The 19,425-nt window shown below is 37.7% G+C and overlaps 1 protein-coding gene across 1 annotated transcript; it reads right to left on the bottom strand.

Annotated features, from left to right (window-relative positions):
- Positions 1-5,223: 5,223 nt before the first annotated feature.
- LOC310932745 (interferon-induced very large GTPase 1-like) lies at positions 5,224-17,639 on the bottom strand. Its single transcript, XM_083896091.1, has 10 exons — positions 17,157-17,639; positions 16,352-16,951; positions 15,829-15,878; positions 15,660-15,726; positions 15,357-15,515; positions 14,669-15,262; positions 14,145-14,194; positions 14,003-14,042; positions 11,645-11,682; positions 5,224-10,801 (listed from the first exon to the last, which is right to left on the bottom strand). The coding sequence occupies exons 2-10, from the start codon at positions 16,854-16,856 to the stop codon at positions 6,095-6,097; spliced, it is 6,210 nt and encodes a 2,069-aa protein (XP_083752217.1). The 5' UTR covers positions 16,857-16,951; positions 17,157-17,639; the 3' UTR covers positions 5,224-6,094.
- Between the last annotated feature and the right edge of the window lie 1,786 nt (positions 17,640-19,425).

Here is a 19,425-nt window from a genome sequence, read left to right as displayed (position 1 = left end):
CACAAACCAGCAAACACAAAAGACAGAAACAGTACTTTAAGATAAAGGTTAAAATTTATTAAAGCATTAAAATTGATAAATAACAACAAAAACAAATATCAATCCTCTAATCTAAAATAACTACTGATATTCTGTTTGAATATACATAAAAAGGGGCATGGATATGAGTGCAGAAATGTGTGTTTGTTTTGGCTTTTTGTTTGGTTTTACAGGACTGATTTTTGCACCAAACTTTTGGTTCCTTTCCACTTACTGATGTACACCACACTCCCATTACTTTATATTCTTCTCTATTGTTAATCCTTATCATTTAATAAATATTATTAATTATTGATTTCACAATGTTTTTGGGTCATTTTTTTATTTATATCTGTCCTTCGTGTGTATACCTCCGGAGTAGTCTAGTTCTCTCTACAGGGTGGGGATTTCAACATGCAGCATTTCTTGATGTATATATTATTATTTGTTTAAACTATACAAGTAATAATTCAAATGATTTTAATAGGAATATTACTAATATAATGCAACCATTGGAATTATTACTTGTTTAAACTAAACATGTAATAATTCAAATTATTCTATTCCATATATTGATTTGACATAAATACCTTGAGCGTGTGTACATTCATTGCACTATTCTGTCCTGTTTAATGTTATTTAAAGCCCATGGTTATAATTATTCATAACTATGCAGTGTCATAATTAACTACATCTCTGACATTTCTAACAAACCAAACCGTTTGAAAATCAGTAGAAAATTGAGCAAGTTATGGTGATTTAAAAAGTCCATGTACCACTACAACACATGTTATGGGTGAGCGAGCTAACTGTGACAAGATGGCGTTCGACTCCATTGGCCGGCAGCGCGGACGAGACATCTACCCTTTATTACAGGGGTTCTCAAAGTTTAGATACCTGAGGGCCAATTTAGGAACCCAACATTGGACTGAGGGCCGCCAAAAGGAAAAAAAATGGAAAAAAACAGAAAGAAATCCCAGTTGTAATAATTTTAATGACCAGATTGCAGTTCTACAGTTTACACTTATTGGTCTGTATCCAGTAATGTCCAATAAACATTTAACAAACTTAATCTCCTGGATTAAAACTATCAACTGTAATTCATGGCGGGCCGCCAGAAATGTTTCTGCGGGCCGCCGTTGGCCCGCACTTTGAGAACCAATGCTTTATGGGCTCATATCCATACCCAGGGCATTTTTTTCATTTAACAGATAATATACAAACAACAAGGCTTACAAGTTTCTTAAAAAACAAACCTTTTAAATGAACAGGAGCATGAGAAAAAGACGGAAAAAAAACAAAATAATATAAAAAGAAAGTGAGCTATGGCTTTTGTTTTAAACCATATTTGTCAAATAAAGTGAAAAGTTTCACTGCATTTTTACTTTTCATTATATTAAGGGATTTGATGAAAGAAAGGATTTTGTTATGAAATACATTAAATGTAGGTTTCACATTCATATATTTACATTTGTGTATGTAAAATTTCCCAAGGATTATAATATTGTTTACCAGAAAGTCCCATTCATTATTAACCATAACAACACCATAAATAATGTTTACTTTAGAGAAGGGCTCGAGTCGGATCTTTGTGTGCAGCCGGTCATGAATATCAATCCAAAGTGATTCAGAGGACATACATTGAAAAGATAAATGATTTGTTTGTTTCAAAACCAAATCTTTGCTGTAACAGTTCACTGGGACGGATACTCACCATTCAAAATTTAGGATTTATGGGAAATTTCAAGTATTTGGATCGCAAAGAATATATAATATCTTTGGAGAAAATTTGTTTAATGGAATTCCGAAAAGACAATAGAGGGTGCATGATTGTAGAACTTTCTAGCATTTGTTCAGCGTGTGCAGTGCGAAATCAAAGTGCAATTGTCATCAAAGAAGTCATCATCAAAGCTTCGATGACGAAAGTACTTCTTGTATATAACTAGGCTTCATTTGTTTGTCATCATCTGCGAATGATCATCAGAACCCGTATGCTTTGCCGGTTTACAACCTATTAAGTAGTGTATTGAGTTTTGTTTAGAATAAAACCTCTTAAAGACACTCGAGTTGTCCAGAGGGTAGTTTATTGAGCTGTAAGAAGTAGCCGGTAAAAATCTGGAATATTGATGCTATCGAACATCATTCAAATTGATTTATTAGGAATTTTGATGCTCTCAAAATTACTGCTTCCAACCACGAGATGTGGCAAATTAGGAGTGATGGGAGTCGAGTTTGAAAAAATCACTTGAATTAAATTTAAAGTAAGGGAAGGAAGGAATTAGGATTTACAACTAGATCATATTAAGGCAACATTTTCATATGTCAACACACACCCATCATTGTCAACTAAATTAATTAAAGACCAAATAACTTTTTAATTTAATTACATTTTTAAGGAAGGATTTTAACCAGTTCATTTTCAGTGTTTCATTGATAAAATCAAAATATATAAAAAAAATAATAGCCTGTAGGCCCCCATCTTTGTATTCTTTGTAGTGATGGGAATTCCGGCTCTTTTTAGAGAACCGGCTCTTTCGGCTCGGCTCACTAAAAAGAACCGACTCACAACAATATAAAATTATGCACAAAATTAATTACTAAGTAAAAAAATTTGCTTTTTATTCATATATATGATATATGTGTTTATTATATAAATATGCTTTTATTCATACACTCCACAGAAAATGTAAAAAACAACTATTTACAATTCAACTTTTAACTATTTCAATTTTCAACTTTTTCCTATTAAACAAATTTAACGTGAAACAACACAAAACACTGCAAACCACAACATAATAAAATATAGATTAAAATATGCAAAACAAAAAGAAAAAAAATGAACACCCAGATCTTTAATTAAGGTCGAGGTTGGCATTAAGAAATACCAAGTGCCTCAGCTGTGCAGGTTGTTTGTGGAGCCGGCTCTGTAGGATATTCTTTTCTTGCAGACTCTACACTCTGCCACTGTGTTGTCAACTAAATTGAAATGGTTCCAGATTTTGCTTCTTTTCCTGGTGTCACTCATTTTCTTACTATGGTAAAGGTATCTACTATACCTTTTCTAATGTGTTGATGTTGTCTCTTCTTTCTCCCTCCTGCTCTGTTCGTGTGTTAAGGCCACATTATACTTCTCCGACTGCGTATGCGTTATCCGTCTGCGTCACCACGGAGACGCCTCGAGCATTTATACTTCTGCGTCGTGGTGACGGACACTCGCTGCAATTTCCCGCCCGATCAGTAGGGGTCGCTGCGCAAGGTTGTTGTGCTTCTGGCTACAGTGAGAAATGGCGTCCGAGAAAGAAAGAGAGAGAAAGACTGTTGTTGTTGAAACAGTGGCCGTTCCTCACTTTTCTGTGTGACGGAACGCAGTTTTAAGATAATTTGAGGCGAGAAATTGGCCATTTAGGATCTAAACATGTGCTGTGTGTGTATAGATATGACGTATTTATAGTTCGGCAGCGGCGTTATCGGCAGGGATCAGCTCCGCCTCTGTCAGGACGCCCGGAGCGCACTGAGAGCCGGCACAGAGCAGCTTCGCTCAGCCTGTCCTGAGGACCAATCGCAGCTCGTGCCGTCTCCGTTGTCCCTTGACGGAGTGACGGACACTTAAAAAATATTACGTGCACCCGGAGACGACGCAGAGGCTCTTCGACAGGTTCTGCGTCGACGCAGAGGACTCTGCGTAGCTACGCAGAGCACTTTACGCAGGAGTATAAATTGGGCTTTACTGCTGCGAGTGTAACTACCGCCCCTCCCCCCGCTGCTCAGCGCAAACACAAGGCACCCACGCATATTGACCAATCACGTGCGGTGCGAAGAGAAAAAAAAGTGAGAGAGAGAGAGAGAGAGAGAGAGAGAGAGAGAGAGAGAGAGAGAGAGAGAGAGAGAGAGAGAGAGAGAGTGACAAAAAAAACCCCCAAAAAAACCACGGCTCCCAAGAAAGAGCCGGCTCCCGTCGTTCACTTCAAAGAGCCGGCTCTAAGAGCCGTTTCATTCGCGACCGACCCATCACTAATTCTTTGGTCATCTCTGTTCTCTTAATAAAGTGCATCTTTTTCTTCTAAATGTAATCAAAATTAATTTGGTTGACCTTAATGGCTCTGTTAGGGATGACCAAAGAATATGCTGGAAAGATACATCTTGATATGCTTTCCATCTTAGTAAGAAAGATTCGACCTGGTAAACGGATGTCTCTCAATAACCAGGAGTTAAGTTTAGTTTGACATTGAGTTATTAACACTGCACACATTCATATTTTCTCTTTCAGTTGGGTTTTTAGGTACATGTATTCCTAAGTATTTGACAACTGATTGTACAGGAATGTTGTATGCATCTGTTAAATCAATATGATGAGTTGGCATTAATTCACATTTGTTCAAATTAAATTTAAGCCCCGAGGCATTGGAAAATCATCGTTTGTCAACAAGTCAATCGTTTGCATTATCTTGGGGACCTCAGCTAGGTGTTTCATAAAGATGGTCGTATCCTCTGCAAGCTGACTGATGATAACAGGCATCCCCATAACATTCAAAGGAGCAATGTGTGGAAATTAAAAAGAGAAATGGAGAGACAGGACCCTTGTTTGACCCCACGTTTGATAGCAAATCTTGGTGATGTACCTCCTGGTAAAGAAATAGAGCTATTTGCATTATCATAAAGAGACTCAATAGTGGCTCAAAATTCATTCCCAAAGCCTAAAAGTTTGAAGCACTGAAATATAAAGGGATGTTCAATTGAGACAAAGGCTTTGGAAAATCTAGAAACAAAATGAAGCCGTCGTCTTCTATTAAATGATTGTAGTCTAGAAGGTCGATCACCAAACGTATGTTCAATAATGTGATAGGTCTGAGATTATCCAACATTTTGGAGTCTCATAGTGGGAGGGAATGACAAATTATCAGTTGCTTCCTACAACATTAGAGCAAAAGGATTTTTGAGTAAGTCCCAAAAAGGTTGGCAAAAATTAGAAGTAATAATAATAATAATAACAATAATATTTTTTTTTATTAATAAATATTTTTTTATTCAATGTTTTTCTCAAACACATAGATTGAGTCAACAAATGTCCATCCAGTATTAACTAGGAGTTCAGATGATAACATCCATCATCCATCATGAAATTAATGTTTCCCTAAAGATCCCTGGTCTTTACTTAAATAAAATAAACCAATAAACCTTACATATTTCAGGTTTTTATATCTCTCAAGAGTGTTAATTACCAGGACTGCACAAACACAGCTCTTTCTTCAGATCAAGACATTAAAATCAGGAAAAAAATATAGATGACATGCCCTTTTGCTTTATTTGAAAAAAAAATTATATCAAAAAAGTGTAATAAACAGTGATGATATAGTCTATAGTCCATGTCATGTCAGATTAAATACTTTGATGAATAATCAAAAATCATACATAAACCTTGACTTACTCATATAATACATATATAGTACTTGGGGTAAAGCATGGAGGATAAAGTGGTAGAAAATGGAGAGATGTTTGACAAAGCATATATTAAAAAATAACATGACTATAACAATGGATTACTTTTCATTTACGTCATAAACAGCAAATCAAACCACAATAAAAATCAAATCAAAACAAAAACGGTTAAGGTTACAAAAAAGAATAAAAGCCATCCATTCATTTCAAATGACTGAGAAATGTCAATCAACATCTATTTTTTCACTTCAAAAATTATTTATCGTGTTATGGTACATATATCTGTCTAACAAAAATAAAAAAAAACAAGAAAACAGCAACCTTACATTCACAAATGGCTAAAATTATAAAAGAAAAAATGAAAATTTTTATGATCATGTCATAAATCAATTAATACTTCTTTATATAGCAAAAAAAAATAACTTTGAACATTGCTCTTCTGGTCTTTTTCCTTTAAGTTTTGAGATCTTTACATTTCTATGAAACTGTCCTCATTTCTATCTCCATAGTAACCTGTGTTTCATGTTCAAATTTTATTTGTGTAAATTCATTAAGGTTATTTTTGGGGGGAGTTTGTGTCATGAAAATTATTCAAAAACACAACAGTACGATAAGCAGAGCTGCATTTCTCTGTGGCTCCTCACAGACTGAACATTTCATCCAGACTTTTTATAGCTTCTTCTTTTGAGATTTTTTCCCAATCTTTAGGAATTTCTCCCCTGTTCTGAAATTTTAATTTGTAATGTTCTTCTAGTTGATTTTGATATTTCCATACAAACCATTTCCAGTATGGCAGTTCAGACACATCAGGGGTAATGTTCCAACTAGCAAACCGTGGGCCAATAGTTCGGTACTGTTTGAAAGGAATTGACTTTTCTGAGTCACCATCAGGGTAAAAGCTTCCTTTACTGGCAACGTCTGTTGTGCAGAAATCAACTGACATCTCCTCTGTGCCTCTGTAATGCCTACCCTTTACTGCACCAGATCGATGAAAAGGTACACTGTGGTCATTAGGGCTGTGGTCTTTCAGGGTGTTGGTGCAAACAGCTGCACAGAAAGGACACTCTTCCCAGCAACAATTGCACAACTGATCAATGAGGATTTCCTCAGGCTTCTGTCTGCATTCCTTCATTTCATCCAATGGGAGTTTGTTTGTTTCTTCAATGATGGATATAAATCCTGTCTCTGTTTCTTCCTTCAGAAAGTCAAAGTTGGTAATGTCACTGAAGTTTTCTGAAGAAATATCACCAATGGTCAGTTCCTCTTTTAGCAAACTGGAAAATTCCTTCAGCCACATGTCTGTGCTTCCTTTCTGGGTTTTGACATTTTCTGATGCAGTAGATAAAGCTTGATTTACCACTTTTTTGATGTCTTCAGCATTTTTTTCCCGTATATCCATTGCTCTGTCTTTATGATCTGTGAAGATATATTCCATCACTTGCTCTTCTATATAAGACTCTACTTGTCCTCTTGGCTGCTGAATGTACTTAATGTAATCTTCAAATTTGTCTTTCTCTGCCAGTGACTTCAACACATGTTTCTCCAAGACTAACCGGTTCCCACTGAATGCTGGGAAATTACATTTCATTTCTCCAGCAAGATCAATGGCAGTCTTAGTAAAGACTGCCTGAGCAGTAGAAGACCTAAGTTTTTCACAGATCACTTTTCCAAGCACAACAGCAGAGGAGTGTCCTTTGTAGAAGCTTTTAAAAATATCGTAATACTGTGTTTTCTTGCCCTCAAGGTAAGCGATGGCATCATTGTTGGTCTTGAATTTCTTGTGAGACTCTGAAAGCCAAAGTGTTGCTCTGTCAAACACATACAGTAAGAGGTCAACTTTAAACTCCTTTGTTGCAGTGAATTTTAGCTTTGCTTCAAGTTCTCTTACTTCTTGTATAACACTGTAGGCCACTTCTAGCAAGTAAGTTGATTGGTAACCTCTTGTGGCTACTGGTTTGGTCTTAATATTATCAATGGACTGCTGTTCAACTCTGGCAATGAAGGATCTGATGTGTTCATGGTCATGATAGAAGAAGTTCTTTATCTTTCCAGACCACTTCTTTGGAGTGATGTAATCAGAATAATTCCCACACTCTGGTAATTCTTTATGTCTACCACAGCTTTTGGAGTCACGTATGAAAGACCATTCAATGCCAAGGTGAGTCAAGACTTTGTCCTGTTCTTTTTCAAAGTTGATGTCTTGAATAGGTTTTGTACCTGCAGTCAGTTCGTCCACCCAGCCTTTCCAAACATGGTCAAACTGCATTTTTAATTCATTTTCATCTCGTCCCTTGTCTTTTAACTGATGAGCGAGTTCTTTGCTCTTCTGCAGAAGCTTGTTCTCAAACCCTGTCTTCTCATCATTTACCTTCTTACATGCTTTCTTCTGTTGGATAACTTCATCCAATTTTCTTTTTGTTTCCTTTACCAGTTCCTCGTGAAAATCTTTGATTTTGCTTTCAAATCGTCCTCTCCACTGAACCAATATTCCTTTGTCTTTGTCGTGATCAAAATACTTTTGCATTTCTTCTTTGGTTTCTTCATAGGTTTTGCTCATTTTTTCATAAAGATGAGTGAGCTCAACTTTGTCAGTATTTCCATTTTCAATGCAGTTATACTGCTGGTTTTCAATGGTCAACATGTTGCTCCTCAGGTCCCAGGTCCATTTCCCAAACTGGACCTCAAGTTTTCTGTACACTGCAATTTCATATGTGTTTTTGAAATTGAAAACAAAGTTTTCCTGCAGAAGGGCATTCCAAAGGTCCTGGATGTTGGTTTTAAACTGTGACAGAGTAATCCCAGCAGAATCTTTAGCTTTAGAGAGGATCATGTTCCTTAGCTCCTGGACACTCTCACAATAACCTGGATTTGGAGGAGCCATAGGTGGACTTCCCTCCCATAGTTGGGCAAAGTATTTCACATCCTTTTCAACATCAAATGAAATGACATCACTGAAATATTCCACATCACACACCTCCTCTTTAGCAGCAAGTTGGGCCATCTGGTCCAGTTTGTCTTGCAGACGTCTCTTTCCATCCATGGTTTTCTCTGCAGCTGTAATATCTGTAATATTCTGGTGAACAAACATGCAGCTTGGAGAAAGATTAACTTTCTTCATCCTCATGAAGGCCTGTACAACAATCTGCAGAACATCTTGCATATCAGCTGGATTCTCACCAAAGATGTTGATCAATGTCATGTTTCCCAGACCAACAACAAATGTTGCCAGTTCATTGTCACGGTGAAGAGTGGTATTGCCCAACTCAAGAGCACGTAGTCCTTCAGTGTCCACCACAAGAATGTAGTCAAACTTGAACTCCTGCTTGACCTCCTCAGACACTTTAACCAGCTGCATGAAGGCTCCCTTGGTGCACCTGCCAGCACTCACTGCAAACTCTAACCCAAACATGGCATTCAGCATTGTTGATTTTCCACTGCTTTGCATTCCCAAAACTGAAAGAACAAAAACTCTCTGATCACCTAGTTTTTTGATGACCTCATCTAAAAGACTAGAGATCCATGTCATAGGGACATTACCTGCATCACCATCCATGAGCTCCATTGGGTGTCCTGATATCATCAGCTCTGCAGCAAGCTCAGGGTACTTAGACCAGTCTGCATCTCTGCATTCTTGTTTCTTCTGAGATTTATGGGCTTCATAGATCTGCCCCATTTCTCTAAAGATGTGCTCCAAGCCAAACGTTGCTGACTGGAATTGTGTTGATATTTGTTCAAGCTCAGTTTGTTTGCTTTTTAAAGAGTCTGATTTGTCATGTTTCTTTTTCAGAGCCAAGACCTCAGACCACATTTTATCATAGGTTTGCAGAATTACAGACAGATCAACATGGTCATCAAGGAAGATCTGAGTCCATTTCAGGAAATACTCTCTCTCAGTTGATGACAGAGAAGAAAGATGACCAGAAAACAGCTTCATCAGCTCACTACAGGATATTTTGCACTGATCTTGGCGTATTTTCTTCAGTTCATTTTCCTTTTTAGATTTCTCAATCTCAATCTGTCCTGTCAGCTGGTACAGCTCTTTACTTATTCTGCTCCACTCATGCCACAATTGGCCTTGACAAGGGAGGAATTTACTTTTGATTTCTGTGGGATCCTGTATCTTCTTAAGCAAATTCATCATTTCCAATGCAGCAGATTTCCCTTTTTGGCAGACTGTGTCATCTTCATCCACTCTGATTCCAGGGACCTCTGCCATACTTTCAAGCTGGAAGGATGTATGTGACCCATGCAAAATGTCTCCAATGATTGTTTTCAGTTCTTCAGTAATATCTGAAAAACTTCTGTCTTTTAGACTTATTTTGTATCTGCCCTGTTTCTTCTGATCTTTACCACCGTCAGTATCAGTAATGAGAATAATGAGAGGCTTTTCACGTTTACAGAGAGCCTCGATTACTCCCCAACTTTTGTGACCCTTTTCCAGAGTTGGTACAAGAACAACATTAACTGAAGATTTTTCAAGAAGTACGTCACGCTGTTTCTCAAACAACAGAGCATCACCATGGAGATTACAGAAGGCAACACAGTCATTGAAGGCATCGTTGCATTTTCCAGCTGGGCAATACCAGGCAATCTCTGCCATGCCATCCACCAAGTGGCGAGTTTTGTTGTTTCCTTGAAGGTGTCTGTGAAAGAAAGTGTCGTGACGGTCGTTGATCAACGTGTTCATCAGCTGAGATTTTGACACCGATAGTGAATCCAGTCGCAAAAATGACACCATGGGTGTCTCAGCTTTGCAGATGGGCATGCTCTTTGTTATTGTGCTGTCAGTTTGTTTTGTATCAGTTGTTTTCCAGCTTTTTGTTATTTTTCTGAATGTCCAAAGAGGACACTCGATATCCATTGTGACTGGGTCAGGAACAAGCAAAGGTAAAGCATACTGACATTGTGATAGTTTTGATACAATGTTCTGCTTAAGGAAGCTGTCTGAACAGTGAAATACTGCCATTTGAATGTCCATTGGATGCAAATGAGTGTCTTTTGTTTGTTGTTCAGTGTCTTCAACTTTGTGCAAGAAAGCTGTCCATCTGTCGTCTACTTCAGCACTATCACACTTTGAATCGCTCACCTTGAGAATCTCTTGTTTAACAGGAATATATCTGGCTCTGTAGTCTAACATGAGAAGCTTGTGAAGAAAGGTATTTGTTAAATCTTTCTCTGAAGTGACATGGTACTTTTTCATAGCTGGACCAATTTTGAGAAAATCATCTGAAGTCAACTTCTGTTTGTCTTGAAGATCAAGTCTGAGCAGTGTTTCAGTTACTCTTTGGTGTTGATTTTCTTTGTCGATATCTTCAGAAATCTTCCCAGAATTTTGTATTTTTCCGACCTAAAAATGGGTTAGGGTAAAACTTCAATATTGTGGTCAAACCTTCCAATTAAATGTAAGTTCGGTCTCACTTTAGATCAGGGAACACATATTCACCATTAACTAGGTGCTTACAACCATATATTACGAACATTAAAACATGTATTAACACCTTATTCTATATAACCTTATTCTACCTCTATTACGACATGAAACACCAAGTTTTTTCCTAAATACAGTAAGTATTATTTATTACATAAGTGCTTGATATTTATTGATAAAGAGCTAGTATGCTACTTACATGTATATTAGTAAGCACCTAGTAAATGGTGAATATGTGTTCCCTAATCTGAAGTGTTACCGTAAATTCTTAAGGTTATGTGAATGATGATTCAGTTGATTAATTACTTGCTAATTAACTGTTGCTGAATTACTCAAATTTAGTTACAGGAGATAAGATAAGATAATATAGTCTTTATTAGTCCCACAGTGGGGACATTTACAGTGTCACAGCAAAGACAGTAAAGATAAAGATAATAATAAACATGCATTTCCAAGAAATTACAATATAAAGATATTAACACTAAGATTATAAAAAATATAAAAAGTTAAGTTAATGATGAGTCATTTGTGTGTGTTTGCACCAGAATCATAACATTTTACCTTTTAATACTCTACGACTAATTTAAAGTAAAGCAGGAACAAAGACAGTGGTTGTTTTTACTATTCACACATTTGTATATAATCTGCATCATCTCATGATTCATCAATAGTATCTCAATCTGTAAACTGCAACCAAAAGCATGAAAAACATTTAAGTTATACAGGAAATGAAAACTCATAATCTCTTCTTCAGTTTCTTACCTTGTCCTTGTTTTCTTGTGTAACCTCATCTGCAGAACCTACAGTGAAATTAGGATTTTCATGAGAAGAGCTGGAGCACAAATAAGCAGAAATATTTGCTCATAACAATTCTACAGAGATAAAATATTTTATTCAGGTGCTTTTAAGTTGAATTCAAAGATTTAAATTGATGAACATGTCTTTTCCAGGCAGCAAAGTTGTGTCAGGATTCTATATTTGTATGCTTGTTCTTTTTGTTGTTGCTCTTCTCTGTTTCCTCTTGTGTGTGACAGAGGGTGAGGCTGGCTGTCACTGGGGCAGCTGACAACACTCACCTGGTTCCCATTACTCATCAGCCGCAGTATAAAAGTTTGGTCATCACTCCACTACTCAGCCTGTCATTCTGTCTTCTAGATCAAGTGTTTACCGGTAGCTTTCTGTAATTCAATTTTGCCCCTTTGGTTTTTCCAGGCTGCTCTGCCACAGATTCAGTTTTTGTTTTCTTTGAGTCTTGTCTTCTGTGAGTCAGTCAGCCCCCAGTGACCTCCTCCTTCTCCTCTTGCCTTACATTATCGCTACAATAAACTCCAGTGATTTGTTTAATCTCTGCTTTGGGGCCTTAACTGCAAAACCTAACAAGTTGTCTGAGGAGTTTGATTTTGAATCAGCCAAATGTGTGACAATACAATCCAAATATGTACAGTGGTATGCAAAAGTTTGGGCACCCCTGTACATTTTCGTGATTTTCCTCTATAAATCATTGGTTGTTTGGTTAAGAAATTTCAGTTAAATATATCATATAGGAGACAAACACAATGATATGTGAGAAGTGAAATAACATTTATATGATTAACAGAAAGTGAGCAAGAATTATTTAAACAAAATTAGGCATGTTCATAAGTTTAGGCACCACAAAAGAAACATTTTGTGCATCCGCCTTTTATAGAAATAACAGCCTCTAAACGCTTCCTATAGCTTCCAATTAGAGTCTGGATTCTGGCAGAAGGTATTTTGGACCATTAAACATTTCCAGCTCAGTCAGGTTTGATGATTTCCGAGCATGGACAGCCCGCTTTAAATAACACCACAAATTCTCAATAATATTCAGGTCTGGGGACTGAGATGGTCATTCCAGAACGCTGTATTTGTTCCTCTGCATGAATGCCTTAGTAGATTTTGAGCAGTGTTTAGGGTAGAAAAATCCAGCCCCGACACAACTTCAACTTTGTCACTGATTCCTGGACATTGTTCTCCAGAATCTGCTGATATTGAGTGGAATCCATGCGACCCCAACTTTAACAAGATTCCCAGTCCCTGCACTGGCCACACAGCCCCACAGCATGATGGAACCGCCACCAATCTTTACTGTAGGTAGGAAGGGTTTTTTCTTGGAATGTTGTGTTATTTTTCCACCATGCATAACACCCCTTGTTCTGCCCAAATAACTCTATTTTAGTTGCATCAGTCCACAGCACCTTATTCCAAAATGAAGCTGGCTTGTCCAAATGTGCTTTAGCAAACCTCAAGCGACTCTGTTTGTGGCGGGTGCAGAGAAAAAGTTTTTTCTGCATTACTCTTCCATACAGCAGCTCCTTGTAAAGTGCGCTGAATAGTTGAACGATGCACAGTGACACCATCTGCAGCAAGATGATGTTGTAGGTCTTTGGAGCTGGTCTGTGGGTTGACTGTGACTGTTCTCACCATCCTTCGGCTCTGCTTATCTGAGATTGTTCTTGGTCTGCCACTTTGGGCCTTAACTAGAACTGTGCCTTTGGTCTTCCAATTCCTCAAAATGTTCCTCACAGTTGAAACTGAGAGCTTAAATCTCTGAGATAGCTTTCTGTATCCTTCCCCTAAACCATGATGTTGAACAATCATTGTTTTTAGGTCATTTGAGAGTTGTTTTGAGGCTCCCATGTTGTCACTCTTCAGAGAAGATGCAAAGAGGAGAAACACTTACAATTGACCTCCTTAAATACACTTTCTCATGATTGGATTCACCTGTGTATGGAGGTCAAGGGTCCCTGAGGTTAACAAACCAATTTTGAGTTCAAATAATTAGTGCTAAAGGTATTGAAATCAATAAAATGTATGCACATGCCTAATTTTGTTTAAATAATTATTGCACACTTTCTATAAATCAAATAAACTTTATTTTACTTCTCAAATATCACTGTGTTTGTCTCCTATATGATATATTTAACTGAAATTTCGTATCCAAACAACCAATGATTTATAAAGGAAATTCATGGAAATTTACAGGGGTGCCCAAACTCTTGCATACCACTGTATCTGAAGTAATGTCAAACTAAAATCTAATCAAAGTTTTGTTTTTCTTATTTGTTGCAGATGGTATTTCAGATATAAATTCAGACTGACCTTTTGCCAGGTCATCACCAGGTTCATTCAGCAGGTCACTCTGAAAAAACAGATGATTTTAGCTTTAATGGATGTTTATTAAAACAGAAACATATAACTGGAGAATTTACAATGTTCTGTTATCTAAATGTAGACTAATGACCTTCACTTTGACGTTAGATGAACTCTTCCCCTCATCTTCTGCAGGACAACCTGGAAATAAATAAATAAATAGCATCACAAAAAACTCCTCTCTGTCAAAGATTCTTTATACACACACATACTGGTCACAAGTAATTTGTGTATATTGGATATCAAATAAGTATATATAGTATTACCATTATAATTATGCAGGACAGTCATTATATAATACTAACAATAATAATAATGATGTATTTGAGGAAGATTTTTTGTTATTATAGATTTCCCCTTGGAGTATTTGTGTGTTGACAGTACAGTAATGAATGACTACAGTAATGAAATTGCATTGTGTTTTTAAAGTGCCAGATGTCGTAGCTGAAATGATTTTTCCCCTGTACATACTTTGTAATTTGTGACCCTTTGGACCGATCCAATAAATATTTTTGGGTATCCCTGTATGAGCACCACATGCTTACATGGTGGTGGACTGTCAGTTATATTGTTGCTGGTGTGTGGGTCCAACAATTCAAAACATGAAAATCTCACCTGTCTGATTTTGCTGAAACTCTGAGGAATCCGTCCTTTCTTCTGTGTTTGATTCCACATGTTGTGTTTGCTCATCATTTTCATCCAGTGTCACTCTGCTTCTGCAGTATGGGCTCTTTTCAGAGACCAGGACATCTATTTTCTGCAGCAGTGCTGTTATTTCATTTACATCTGTCATACTTTTTGTGCATGTGTGGTATCTTTTTTCATCAACACCTGCGTTGGCTTTCAAATCTGTCAGTGCACTTTCACTCTCTGTATCTGCATCATGAGTCACAACTGTCATTAAATAAGAAAGTGACTCTTTCCCAAAAGCCTTTTCCAACCACTGCACTCCTGAACTATGTTGGCTGCTGTCCAGACTGTTTGCTAATATCAGGAGAAAAACATGAACTCCCTGATTTAGCAGGAGGTTCTCAGTGTTTTTCTGACCAAGCATGTTGATCACAGAGATGTGTCGACCACACAGATCATGCAGGTTGACTGACAGATGCTGCATATGTGTCTGCTCATCGTTGGCAAGCAAGATATTTTTCGGTCCAATCTCAACAGAATTTGTGTCACCAATTAAAACAAGAGTAAACTCTGGATTTACTGGGGGGGGGAAGAATGGCACCATGTTAGAAATATGTCAAACAACATTCTAAGAGTTTCATAATGGAAGAGAACTAAAAGAACAAATTCCTACATGTATTTGGTTGCGATGGTGGGCTTGTGTCCATCGGTGTTTTATTGTCCTCTGTAGAGCCAGTCTTTGCTTCTAAAAGTGCAAAGTTTGCAAATATACCCTCCATTGACTGGTTCAATCTCTGCTTTGGGGCCTGAACTGCAGAACCTAACAAGTTGTCTGAGGAGTTTGATTTTGAAACAGACAAATTAGTGACAATCCAATCCAAATATGTATCTGAAGTAATGTGAAACTAAAATCTAATCAAAGTTTTGTTTTTCTTATTTGTTGCAGATGGTATTTCAGATATAAATTCAGACTGACCTGTTGCCACTGTGCTGTCATCATTCTTTGAGTGATCAACATCACTGGGTTCATTCAGCAGGTCACTCTGAGAAAACAGATGATTTTATCTTTAGTGGATGTTTATTAAAACAGAAACATATAACTGGAGAATTTACAATCTTCTGTTATCTAAATGTAGACTAATGACCTTCACTTTGACGTGAGATGAACTCTTCCCCTCATCTTCTGCAGGACAACCTGGAAGTAATGAAATGCATAAATCAATCAATCAAAAAATGGTTTAAAAAACTATTTCACAAAACAAATTATACACACACATAATCAGTAAGTCATTTGTGTATATTGGGTATTAATTAAGTATTTACAGTATTACCATTATTATTATGCAAGACAGTCATTATATAATACTAACAATAATAATAATGATGTATTTGAGGAAGATTTGTTGTTATTATAGATTTCCCCTTGGAGTATTTGTACATTAATTAAATTCTACAGTAATGAAATTGCATTGTTTTTTAAAGTGCCAGATGTCGTAGCTGAAATGATTTTTCCCCTGTACATACTTTGTAATTTGTGACCCTTTGGACCAATCCATTAAATATTTTTGGGTATCCCTGTATGAGCACCACATGCTTACATGGTGGTGGACTGTCAGCTATATAGTTGCTGATGTGTGGGTCCAACAATTCAAAACATGAAAATCTCACCTGTCTGATTTTTCTGAAACTCTGAGGAATCCGTCCTTTCTTCTGTGTTTGATTTGAAGTCCACATGTTGTTTTTGCTCATCATTTTCATCCAGTGTCACTCTGCTGCTGCAGTATGGGCTCTTTTCAGAGACCAGGACATCTATCTTTTCCAGCAGTGATGTTATTTCATCTACATCTGTCATACTTTTTGTGCATGTGTGGTACCTTTTTTCATCAACACCTGCGTTGGCTTTCAAATCTGTCAGTGCACTTTCACTCTCTGCATCTGCATCATGAGTCACAACTGTCATTAAATAAGAAAGTGACTCTTTCCCAAAAGCCTTTTCCAACCACTGCACTCCTGAACTATGTTGGCTGCTGTCCAGACTGTTTGCTAATATCAGGAGAAAAACATGAACTCCCTGATTTAGCAGGAGGTTCTCAGTGTTTTTCTGACCAAGCATGTTGATCACAGAGATGTGTCGACCACACAGATCATACAGGTTGGCTGACAGATGCTGCATATGTGTCTGCTCATTGTTGGCAAGCAAGATATTTTTCGGTCCGATCTCAACAGAATTTGTGTCACCAATTAACACAAGAGTAAACTCTGGATCCACTGGGGGAAAAAACAATGGCACCATGTTAGAAATATGTCAAACAACATTCTAAGAGTTTCATAATGGAAGATAACTAAAAGAACAAATTCTTACATATATTAGGTTGCGATGGTGGACTTGTGTCCATCAGTCTTATGTATTCAATGAGTTTGACATATTGCAGAAATGTAATTTATAACATTGATTATAATGTAAAAATATGACCTTTCTCATTGGATGATATAGACTTGATTTCAGACTCTCTGTCTGTTCTGACTTCATGTTGTTCTGGTTGTTCACTTTCACCTCGTTTATTCACTGGATCAACCTAAAAAGAGTTTTTGTGAACAAGAAGAAATTATTTGAGAAATACTGAAAAATGGAATACTGTTATGCGATATAAATAATGTGAATATATGCAAAGGTTAAATTAATTTTATAAAAATAAATATAAATATTGTTGGGCCAAGCCATTGTAATCTGTTGCGGCCTACTGGGAAGTCATAAAGACTCAAGCCTGGACTTTAAAATGGCGGTCGTAAAGGCCTCAAGAAGCCACATGGTTGAGAACAAAGAAAAGAGCCCACCCCACCAGGGGGTCCCGCCTGTGATGGACTCACACCCCACAAACCATTGCGGCATATGACGTCCACGGCAGACAGCCGTTCACCTATTGGTGGGATCCCCCAGGAGAAGCCTTTAAAAGCTCAAACAGTTTGTCTGCGAGAGCAGACGTATGTGTTTAAGGAGAGAATCAACACCCTGAAGATCTACATCTTTGCTGGCCAAGCTTTGAAGATTCTTCCTCTGTCTACTCCTACCCCATTTTTGGTTTTTCCCCTTTTTGTTTTCTTTTATTTTTGATCAGAGACTCCGTGAATAACTCCCTGCGAGTTATTCCTTGTTATTCCTGCAGAAGAGGAGATTGCGATTTTACACAATGATTTACTCCTAAATCACTGTCGACCAACTGTCCCTGCCGTGAGTCGGTGGACGCGCAACAAGGCGCCCGCTCTCTTCTCCGATACCAGCACCTACCGAAGGACGGAACCGCATGAAGCAGCAGCAGCCCCCCTTTACTCGCCAGAAGACGACTCACAGTAAGCGCCAATTGTGTCTGGGCAAATAGCTTATTTAGAGCTTATTATAAACACGGGTAGTGCACGCCCGGTAGTTTCATTGTGTTTTTATTGTTTATGTGCTTTTCTTTTCTTTCATCGTCACGTCATGTGTCTCACACAAGGCTGTAACTTGCTTAGTATAGTATTTGTGAGCTAAAACCAGCGGACTGTATAACGGTACCACTGATGTTAAACCGTGGCGCCGCCCGCACAGCTGTTTAATTGTTTACTGTTCTCTGTGCCTTTCGCTCCGCGCACAGCGGCAGCGCAATCACAATAGAAGCACTAATTTGACCGGTAAAACGGCATATTTACTGGACAAACTCCAGCTAAATCTGTGTGGTTGAATTAGGCTTCTATTCCTCCCACGTGTCTCCCCTTTATTGCTGTGATTTATCCCCATGTATCGCCATCCTGTGCCCTCAACACAGCTCGTGGTCACTTATTGAGAGGAAAACTTCCGTCATCTGTTAAAACCACAGTTAAGTCGGTCATCGCCGGATCACTGTGTGATTTACAGGAGTTTTCTGATCAGACACGTCCCCCTTGTCTACCTCACTCCCTTAAATTCTCCGCGTCACTGCCGACTCCATTTCCTCCTTCAACTCTCCTCTTTTACTCAGCGCCCCCGCTGGTGAAAGACGGAGGAGCTGAGTGGTGAAATCTGAGCACGATCGCCATCTCGCGTTGCCTCACGGTAAGTGGGAGGAGCGCTGCCGACACTTTAAGGTTGTTAAGTGACAGTCCTTCTGTCATTCTCCTTGCCTTGAGAAGAGTGGTGCCCCGTTTTTAAGAAAATGAATAACAAAATTCATTATTAAAAATAATTAATCATTTGTATTAATATTTTCTCACCAATTACAAAGTTGAATCAAAACAATATATAAATATTTTACCTTGGCTGTAGCTGCTGTTTCTTCCAACTCATCCTCTGACAGATCATATAAAAAAAACAAATGCACAGGGTTAGCATTAAAAAATTGTTTCTAACCATATCGATTTAGGAACGTTTGAATTGCAAATGTAAGAAGAATTACCTTCGTGAACCTTCAAAGGTGAAGTTACAGATTCGATTTCAGTCTTTTCTCTTCCTTCCCTCTTCTTCTTCTTCCTACAACTCCAACAACTCCAACAGCTCCTCCTCTTGCTGTGTTTTTTTCGAGTCTCCGCCTCCATCTCCATCTCAGTTACTCTTCATCTTAACAAAGATATCAAAAAGCCACTCAGACAAATAAAATACATGTAAGTTTGAATGTCAACAGTTTGACATTTAAACATGTAAGTTTAAATGTCCACAGTTTAAATGTCAACATTTAAACTGCTTTAGATTCATTAGCGATGATTCCTGATAGATTACAGCACTTCTCTTAACA

The sequence above is a fragment of the Microchirus variegatus genome, assembly GCF_963457635.1.
Source record: "Microchirus variegatus genome assembly, chromosome: 10".
NCBI classification, from domain to species: Eukaryota; Metazoa; Chordata; class Actinopteri; order Pleuronectiformes; family Soleidae; genus Microchirus; species Microchirus variegatus.
This window is presented reverse-complemented; position numbering and strand designations above follow the sequence as displayed.

What these genes read in the sequence shown, in the direction of transcription:
- LOC310932745 (XM_083896091.1), bottom strand. Translation starts at nt 16,856, where the DNA reads ATGCAGCATCTGTCAGCCAACCTGTATGATCTGTGTGGTCGACACATC. An exon ending in GTTTCAGAAAAATCAGACAG is followed by an intron (nt 15,879 to 16,351) that starts GTGAGATTTTCA and finishes CATTACTTCCAG; the next exon opens with GTTGTCCTGCAGAAGATGAG. An exon ending in TGACAGCACAGTGGCAACAG is followed by an intron (nt 15,516 to 15,659) that starts GTCAGTCTGAAT and finishes CAAACTCCTCAG; the next exon opens with ACAACTTGTTAGGTTCTGCA.